Source organism: Cornus florida, unplaced genomic scaffold, assembly GCF_030987335.1.
Source record: "Cornus florida cultivar Cherokee Brave unplaced genomic scaffold, ASM3098733v1 CherokeeBrave_3.0.0_Hap2_Chr08, whole genome shotgun sequence".
In the NCBI taxonomy this organism is placed as follows: domain Eukaryota; kingdom Viridiplantae; phylum Streptophyta; class Magnoliopsida; order Cornales; family Cornaceae; genus Cornus; species Cornus florida.
In genome coordinates, this window is record NW_026775578.1 from 26,569,268 (window position 1) to 26,579,424 (window position 10,157).

Consider the following 10,157-nt stretch of genomic DNA (forward strand, 5'->3'; position numbering starts at 1 on the left):
TCTTTCAAAGTCATGGAACTGTCGTAGTTGATTTCTGTTTTACTGAAATAGTTAGAGATGCCATGGTTCAATTATTTGACTTTGTAGAAGTCATAAGTAGTAGTCTTCGATCACCGGAGAGGTTGTTCAAATTTTTAGTCCTGCATGAGGCGTTTTTGTATCTTATGCCGGAGCTGAACAATCTTTTTCAATCAAAATCAGCAGAACCGATTGAAATTGAGGTTGTTGAATCGCCCTTTCGAATCCGGGTTGGTGAGATACTTTTAAGGCTCGCGGAGGCAGTAAGAGGGAGTCTATTGCAACTGGAGAATGATGTGTCATGAGTCGTCAGCGAATCTGATTCCAGATGAGACTATTCACAGTTTGACAAGGTATGTGATGGACTATATTACTCGCATCTCTGATTACAAGCAATCCTTAACTTCATTGATTGTATCTAAGCCATCAAAAGTTTTGAAATATTCCGATGATGATCAAACGATTATTGATATGGAATTTATAGAAGTCGAGGGACAAACTCCATTGACACTCCATTTAATTTGGATTATTGAGATTTTAGTATGCAAATTGAATGTCAAGTCCGTGAACTATGAAGATGCTCATTTGTTCATGATGAACAATGTCCATTACATTGCCCCGAGAATCAGAGACTGTCCAAAATTGAGGATGATTATTGGCGATGATTTTGCAAATAAACTAATTGGAAAAGTTCATCTGACATGGATGATGCCCATAGCAGATTCAAACAGGATGGGTCGTGTGACCCGTGTCTTATGGAAGATGCAAAATTTGCTCCAAACGATCGTATTGTTGGGATTGTATGCTCTGCAAAGTCAGCTTATGGATAGTGCTTAATATTTAAATAAATCTGATATTGTGTAGCAGTGAATACCGTGAATGCTTGTATATGAATTAAGTGTGCACTCATTATGTTAGGATGATTTAGATGCATTGAGGGAGTAGAATATGAGATATAAATCATCAGCTTACATATCAGATACATTGTTCATATTCAGTGTAGAATTGAGCATTCTATCTAAACAAATGTAAATGTTGGTTTCTATATGGTGGCTTGTCACGGTCATCAAGTGGAGGATTCAAAACGATATGTATTACGATAACCGTTACAACAATTTTTATTTACGAGTGCTATAGTGAATAATTCTTAATCTTGAGGGAATAATGGACATTTGTCTTTATTTTTGATTATTTTGATTTACCAGAGATCCTTTAAGGTCAATAAACTGTGTATTTTGGATAGTCGCTAAACTGTGGATTTATATATAAGAGCACAAATTTATCAATTTATATTTGACAAAAATATCAATTAGATTTTTACTTAACCTAAATTTGAAAGTGTATTTCACTGTAATTCACATTTTCTTAAATACGTAATACATTTATTGATATATCACATGATTTATTAAATACATCAATTTTTATATCTAATTTCAAAGTTTGAAATTCCATAAAATATGTATTGAAAAGTATATTAACTAAAAAACAAAATTTAGTTTTCAAAGAGAAAAAAAGTCAAAATCTGAAATTTTATTTTTTTAATAGAAAAAATAATAAATTACAAATTAAACTTATAAATAAATTAAAAATAAAAAATGATATAGAGTGCGACAGTCAAATTAAACAGAATATTTTATGATATTGTTACCAATTTACATAAAAATGTTCCGATGCTTGGTGGCAAAGGTCTCGCTAAAAATATTGAAACCCTACCCTACACAACTTCCCAGCCCAAATAGCCTCAAAAGTCAAAACTATCCCGGTCAATGACAAACACGCAGTGTCTCAAAGTTTTGACCAGACGGCTCGATCATATTCATACTTGGGTCCAACCCAGATTAGATGACCCGTTTTTTTAATTCAATTGGGCATTGCTCATCAATTTCCGGGTATAACCCGTCTTTTTATTTTTTCTTTTTCTTTTCCTTCTCATCTAATTTGCACCTTCTTCCTCCTCTGATCTGCAGCCCTTTCCCCCTCTCTCTCTCTGATCTGCAGCCCCTCTCCGCCCACCCAACCCCTATCCATCACCGACTACACTCTCTCCCTCCTCCGCTCCCCCAACGTTCCACCTCTGCAAACCAAATACAGATTATTTTGTTTCCATGAATGAGGCACTTACTCAGCAACCAAATACAGATTATTTTGTTTCCATGAATGAAGGGGGCGATGGTGGGCAAGTGGGTTTGTAATTGGTGTTGGCTGTGGGTTTGTAATTGCTGTGCCTGCGGATTTTTTGAGAGATGAGAGAGAAAAAGACGGGTTATATCCGAAAATTGATGGGCAATGCCCAATTTAATTTAAAACTAATTGTAAACAGGTGGCGCAATATGATTGGGAAAAGGGCCCATTGGGGGTTTGGCTTTAAGCCTGAGTTTATCAGGGAGACAGGTAAGCATATGTTAAAAAATTGACTGTTTTAGAATGTTAATTGTTCCATTGTTTGAGCAAATTGACATAAGATCGATATAATTGTTGTTCCTTTTTAAAAAAAATTATTGTTATGATGTCTGTGTCCTTTGAACCACGTACAGGTACTACCTGTATCTGTTGCATCAATATTGAAATTTATTGAGGATTTTGTACAATTTTATTCAATCATTATGTGTGCTGGTAGATTTTGCTATAGAGGTCTCCTTTCACTAGTATTACCTATTTACCTCCCCAGTCTTGTTCCATTAGAAACCATTTGCTTAACCAAATTCTAGGTTGAATTCATATTAGCTTTCCCCTGTTACTTTGTTTCATTTTCTGGTAATATTTGAGTGCTTAAAGGAATTTATAAAATTTGTTGTATGTAGTAGTCATATTTTTTTTATACCATTTCTTCCTGCTACCTATTCTAGGAAATAATAACTGATCTATGGTTCTGCATTGCCAGTGAGGCTGTCATAGACCATGACTAGTGATCTAATGGAATCTAATGGAAAATCTAATGAAATAATTTTATGCAGTACTGAAAATCTAATGGAAGAGCTCGAGAAGGAACCGAGCCTGGGAGAATGCATTGTGAGTGGAAATGTTTCCAACTTTTACTTCAATCTCTATACAGCTCTTACAGTTATTGATATTTGTTTATAGATTGAGATCAGGAGACTGAATATTATTTTGCTTCCACATTTTAGCTGGTTAACCATGAATTCATCTTTTGGAATATTTTATTGAGAGAGTTGGTATTTACTTTTTTATTTGATATTAAAAAATAAGAAAAACAAAGCACAGTCAAATGAGGAAACCAACTTGTTCCATTTTTTATTTTTTAGTTGACTATTCTCTTCTTCGCCTCACTTTCCGCAAGTTCTCTCCAATCTTTGCCCCCTGACCAAGAAGAGAATACCATAGTTGATATGTAACGACCTAGCTGATGCCAACAATTTTACAAAAAATTCGGCATAACTTCCTCTAAAAATAGGCCTATCACAACCTGTTTAATTGCATTTTTAACCTGTCATGGCTCAAATTCCGAATTCACGACAATAGTAGATGATGATACACAATCAAATGACATCAATAATACTTCAAACTAGTATTACTCTCCCCATTCATCAATAAGGTTTACATGTTATCAAATTCACATCCAAAATATCATCAAATACCTTAATTACATTACATGACAAAGTTTTTGCAAAATATACATATACACCTTCACACTTTTAATGCTTTGCAAAAATAATGGGAGATATACAAAAGACACAAAAGTGAGCTTCTAGTATCGCTCAAGCTTGAGGTGGGTTGTCGTCCACCGGTTCTTTTCCAAGATTTGAAAAAAATGTATAAATAGTAAGGTGAGCTATATGCTCAGTAGGTGACATTTAAGACACAAATCTTGTGTTCTTGTGAATTCAAGCAAAGCATAGGCCAATGGGAGATAGGGATCATACAACGTAGGGGATCAAATACAACATACAAGTCAATTCCAAGTATAAACAATGCAATGCAATGAAATGAAATACAATGCATGTCAATGACACTCCCTATTTTCATTCTCAAAACCATCACTTTCAAACGTTAATACAGTCCGCCCTTTGGTAACCCCGCCGCGATACGAGAGGAGGATTGGCTAGTGTCCCTGACCCTTGGTAACCCCGCGGCGTCATTATGGGGCCCAGCTAGCTCAACCACACTAGGGCGACTCCCTAGTCCCCTCTAGGCTATATTAACCTCCGGCCCGTTGGTAACCCCGCAGCGACCGGGTTTATCAAAACCATTTCACAAAAACTATCATCTCCCAAAAATTCCTCATTTTCATTTCAAGACAAATTCTCCCATTTCATGCATCCCAACGACATGTCCAAGAATGTACATATAATCTCAATATCATGACAATGTGAAATTTTGGCACAATACAATTAAGCATGGTCTCATACATCACTTTCAGCAAGTTTACACATGGTGGACATAAACTCAACACATAGGCAAGCTTTTCACATAATACATCACATGTGCATAAACATACATTTCTCTAGACAACATTAAAATAATCATTAACACAATTAATCCCCAAGTAAAGCATGTTAGCACATAAAAGAGGTGTAATTCACAAAAAACACCACAAAGCCATCATCTATACATGTTTTTCACATAGACAAGTCATAACCCTAAGACATGAATTTTTTTTAAACATCACTTACACCTCATTGAAGCAATTAATTCTCAAATTTAGCATGTCTAGCACAACAAAAGAGCATAACTCACAATGGAACAAGAAGAGAGTGGATTAAGATGCCCCTACTTCAAGATTGCACCAAAACCCTAGAAAATGGGTCCTCAAATTCGAGCTCCAAGGAAGGTAGCAAAACTGGAATTGCTGGTACTAGAACGTAGAGCTCGTCACACTCGTCGTTTTGTCTCAAACGGCACCTAAATCCGGCAAGGATTGAGAGAGTAATCAAGGGTTAAAGCTTGAAGTGAAAAAAAAAGAAAAAAGAAAAAGAGAAGGAGCCGAGAGCAGCAGTCGGGAGAAAGAGAGAGAAAGAGAACAGAGACTAACTTGGTCTCTTAATTCATTTAAAAGGGACGTGGGTCCCACCTCTCTTTTTCTAATTTCTTTTTCTCTTTCTTTTTTTTTTTTTTCTTTTAATACACACCGCACACATAGGCATATATATATAAAGGCACAAACATTACATGATAACTACAGATCCATTACCAGTTCTCTGAGTTCTAATAATTTGATGAATTGGAACTTATAGTTGAAGCTTGTCCTATAATGGGGACTCCAGAAAATGTTGAGGTTGCATATGAATCGGCTGTGAAAATAATTTTGCAAGGGGATGCAAGTGCAGCGAGAGGAAAAATGATCTTTGACAGAGGAGATAGCAATGAGATAAATCAGTACTTTCATGCCGTTGATGAGACCCACCGCCGGATGGAACTGACCACCATGTCCGATGATGACAAGAGCAAGGCCAACAGTGTGATGGAGATAGCCATGGCTCAGCTCGAACAGCAGTTTGTCAACATGTTGATTGAGATGTGCCGTAGTAGTCCAATGTGTTCAATTTGTTCTAGTTCAATAACTGATAGCATTAGCTATGAATTACTTGAAGATGATTATTTAGACTACGATATTCCACTTGTTGAGGAAGAAATCAGTTATCTCCAAAGTGTTGCCCGAAGAATGAAATCTGTTCAGCGTGTTAATGTTTACACTAGAGTATGGAAGGGTATACTGGACGCACGTTTTCGATGCCTAGGCGTTGAAAAATTAAGCACTGAAGACGTCCGGAGGATAGAGTGGGACTTGTTGGGGGTGAAGATCAGACAGTGGATACGTGCGGCGAGGGTTTGTGTAAGAATTCTCTTTCCGAAAGAGAAACAACTCACTGAACAAATCTTTGGGGCTCATGGAACTGATTTATGTTTTATAGAAACAGTTAAAGATGTGGCAATTCAGGTATTTGACTTTGTGGAAGCCATAAGTACTAGTCGTCCTTCGCCAGAGAAGCTGTTCAAATTCTTAGACATCCACAAGGCCTTGTCGGAGCTTTTGCCAGATGTGAACACTCTCTTTCAGTTGAAAACAGGGGAACCTATTCGAATCCGAGCTTTTGAGATACTTTCTCAGCTCGCGGAGGCAATCAGAGGGATTCTAGCGCAATTGGAGAATGCAGTGTGTCATGAGCTATCAACATTCTTGGATCCGGGTGGGGATATTCACAGCTTGACTAAGTATGTGATGAGATATACCATTCAGATCTCTGATTACAAGGAGTCATTAACTTCATTAATTGTATCCAAACCATCAACAAATTTGATATATTCTGATGATCAGATGATTCCTGATATGGACTTCACGGCATTTGAAGGGCAAAGTACTCCATTGGAGCTCCATTTAATTTGGATCATTGAGATTCTAGTTTGCAAATTGGAATTCAAGTCCAAACTCTACGAAGATGACACCTTGGGTCATTTGTTCATGATGAACAATGTTCACTACATTGTTCAGAGTATCAAAGATTGTCCAGAACTGCGGATGATGATTGGTGATGATTACGCAAGGAAATTAATCGGAAAGGTCCAACAGGCACAGAGTAGCTATAGTGGTGCTACCTGGTCGGAGATTTTGTCCTGTTTGAAATACAAGGGATTAGGTACCGGTAGGAGCTTCTCTTCTGGGGTGTCTAGGACTAGGAGCTTTTTCAGAGAAAAGTTTAAGACCTTCAATGCCATGTTTGAGGAGGCTACCAGGACTCAAGCAACGTGTTTGATACCGGATATGCAGCTTCGGGAAGAGCTTCGTATGTCGATATCGGAAGAGTTGATCCCAGCTTATAGGTCATTTCTTGTTCTTTTCAGGAGCCATGTAGAGAGTGAAAAACACTCTGAAACCTACATCAGATACTCGGTTGAGGACCTTGAGGGTGCGCTCTTGGAATTTTTCGACTCCAAGGAAGAAAATTTGAAGTTGCGGTTTAATATAACATCAAATTCAGTAAGTTGTTCATCATCATACTTGCCTTAATTCTGTATGGGTAGGTACGGTCACAAATTTTTTCTGTCTCTACCCATTTTTTTTTTTTTTTTTTTACTAAATGTTATATTGTAGACTGTATTTAACCTTTTGAAGTCATTTTTAAGAATCTTATCCCATGTTGTTTTTGTTTTCCTTTTCCTTCTCCTTCTCTTACTTTCTGTGACAACTAGTATTACACTTGTTTAATTGGCGCATCATTAGGTATCTGATGTATGTGTCCAACCCATCTAAGTACTCTTGCCATCCCTAATTTTTCTCACTTTGATTGTGACCCTGACTCTTCTAGTCACACCACTCATTTATCTTCATAATCTCGTATCCGCAACATAAGCATCGAATTCAGTAACTTCTGAAACAAAAAATCAATTTTGAAAAAAAAAATCGGAAGTCTAATCTTTTCTGCAAAATAAAGAACTTGCATGATTCATCTATCATATGACATACAATATTTTATGGCTTTAGTTAGAACATTACTTGTTCTCCATTTTAGTTGTTATTTTTTATTGTAGTCAACTCTTAGGTTATTTAAAGAGAAAATTACTACAAACTACAAAGTCCTAGTTTTTCTTCTAAAAAGACAAATAAGTTCTTAAATTTTTTATACGACCAATATCTCTTACTCTTGATATCATTTTCCATTGAAGTTTTAAACCACTCAATTTTCTACTTATACCCTTACCGAATAGAAATAAAGTTATGCAATTATAGGTTCTATTCTAAAATTGATGTGCAGTACTCTTTTTTTTTTTTTTTTTCCTTTTCCTTCTTCTCCTCTTTTATTTTATTTTTTTCATTTTCCTTTTTTTTTACATGTTTTGTTGTTTCTATATGTTCTTTTATGTTTGAATTTTTTTTTTTTTTTTTTTTGATAAGTGTTCTTTTATGTTTTAATTGATTAATATATATTATATTATCAATTAAAATTATAATACATTTAGTTATAGTTGAATTACAAAACTTTTGTAGAATTTATGAAAATCATTTATAATATTCAAAAATTAAAAATTAATAAGATATTATAATTTCTTTTTATTGAGTTTAATAAAATTTTATCCTCTTAAGAATTAGACTAATTATTTTGAAAATAAAAACATAAAAGTAATAGAAAATTTGTAGAAATGTTTAAATAGTCAAATAGAAAATTTTGGCTTCCATATCATTTTTTTTGGATAGAAATTATAATTTCAGATCTATTTTGGTAAAGGTATGAGTGCAAAGTTGAGTGATATATAACCTAAATGGAAAAACAATTTTAAAAGTAGAACTTATAGGACTTATTTGTCATTTATAAGAAAAAGTAGGACATAGTGGTAATTTTATCTTGTTTAAATCCTTGTTGGACCTTCCACTCTACTTGTTTTCTTTTATTTTTAACTTGGGGTTCGTTTAGTAATGTTTTCGTTTTCTGTTTTTGCAGTCGCAAAGAAACAAAAACATAATTTTGTTTTTCGAAGTAAAAATAGAAAGCAAAAATAACGTTTAGTAACCTTTGATGTTGCCACAATTTTAATAACAAAAAACAAAAAACAGTGTTTGGTAAAACATTTGTTACAAATTTTTACTTTTTTTTGGAGATTTTTTTAATTTACTTTTTTTTGGAGACTTTTTTTAATTTATTTTTTCATCCATCTATCAAAATCTAACTTTCAATCACAATAAAAGATATAATCTAAAAAGGAATATATATATATATATATATAGGGCATGATAAGCGTATAATTGTATAATGTATATATATAGAATATAAAAATAGATTATATATATACATGTATATTACAAAAAATCTGAAAACAAACCACAACCAATACATGTATAACAATTAGAAAAAGGAATATATATATATATATATATATATATATATATATATATATATATAGGGCGTACAGTTGTATTATGTATATATATAGAATATAAAAATTGATTTTGTTTAATGTATATATATAGAATATAAAAGTACTAATGGAGTAATGTCAGTGGTTGTGTATTAATGGAAAAGTAATGTCAGTTATTGTGTAAAAAATGAGGGAAACAATGGTGAAAACGTTTTCTCTGTTACAGTGAAAAAACACAGGAAACATCATTTTGATGTTTTCTCTTTCTTTCATAAAAATGAAAAATGTTTTCATTAAGAGGAAACAAAAACAAATTACTAAACATGATGTTTGTGTTTGTTTTTCTTTTTTAAGGATTGACAACAGAAAACAAAAAATGTTTTGAGTTACTAAACACACCCTTGGTTATCACTTCAATATTTCTTAAAATCTAAATTGTTGAGCTTGATCTCCTACTCTTACATTTATTATTTCTTTGGATTTCAGGAACGTGTCCCTAAGACTGAGCACAAGCATAATAAGCTAAAAAACTACAAGCAAAAAGTCATGGACAGCATATTTCGTCAAGTACGGATGGAACGAAATATTAACCCAGATGTGGCAGGTTGAACATGTACCGCATCTCAACGGGTCGGATCACCACGTGACCGAACCATTAACTCTACTTCTTCTTTTCCTTTTTTGTTTGTCCTTTTTCTTTTTCTTTGGAAAAGCTTTAGGTTGAGGGTAAATACTAATACCATCTTTATATCCTAGAAAGTGTAATAAAATTACTATAAAATATTTCTGCGCAGTGTAAATTTAAATTTCTATGTGCTTTTTTTATTTGCCAGATGATGGTTCAGTAAATGATGTTAGTGTTAGTTTTGAAGTAGTTGAAGATGATCATTTAGACTAGGATATACTCCGTATATATGTAACGACCCGAACCCGGGGGTCTGAACTGTTAGCCTGGTCCTTACTCGAACCTGAGGTCATTTATGTCAAACCCATCATTTCAAGCTTCGAAACATCACCCTTAAGATCATCTCTATGTTGTCACATGGTTTCAACACGAATCCCAGAGGTTACAACAAGGATACCAAAGAGGAAAGAGCAAAGAACCCCAGAGCAGGTGCACTTCGGTCAACCGAAGTGGAGCTTCGATCGGCCGAAGCAGACCTTCAAGAACCGATCGACCGAAACCCTCCATCGGTCGACCGAATGTGAAGTACTATGAGCATGAGGATGGTTCGGTCGACCGAACCTTATTTCGGTCGACCGAAATAAGAGATCCCAAGGGTCAACAAGAGGAGTTCGGTCAACCGATACACCATTTCGGTCGACCGAAG

At 34.6% G+C, this 10,157-nt stretch overlaps 1 protein-coding gene across 1 annotated transcript; it reads left to right on the forward strand.

The window, feature by feature from the left end:
• Positions 1-312: 312 nt before the first annotated feature.
• LOC132269923 (exocyst complex component EXO70B1-like) lies at positions 313-9,724 on the forward strand. The gene is made up of 5 exons (XM_059771143.1): positions 313-818; positions 2,339-2,409; positions 5,211-6,952; positions 9,313-9,430; positions 9,660-9,724. The coding sequence occupies exons 1-5, from the start codon at positions 313-315 to the stop codon at positions 9,722-9,724; spliced, it is 2,502 nt and encodes an 833-aa protein (XP_059627126.1).
• Positions 9,725-10,157: the final 433 nt, after the last annotated feature.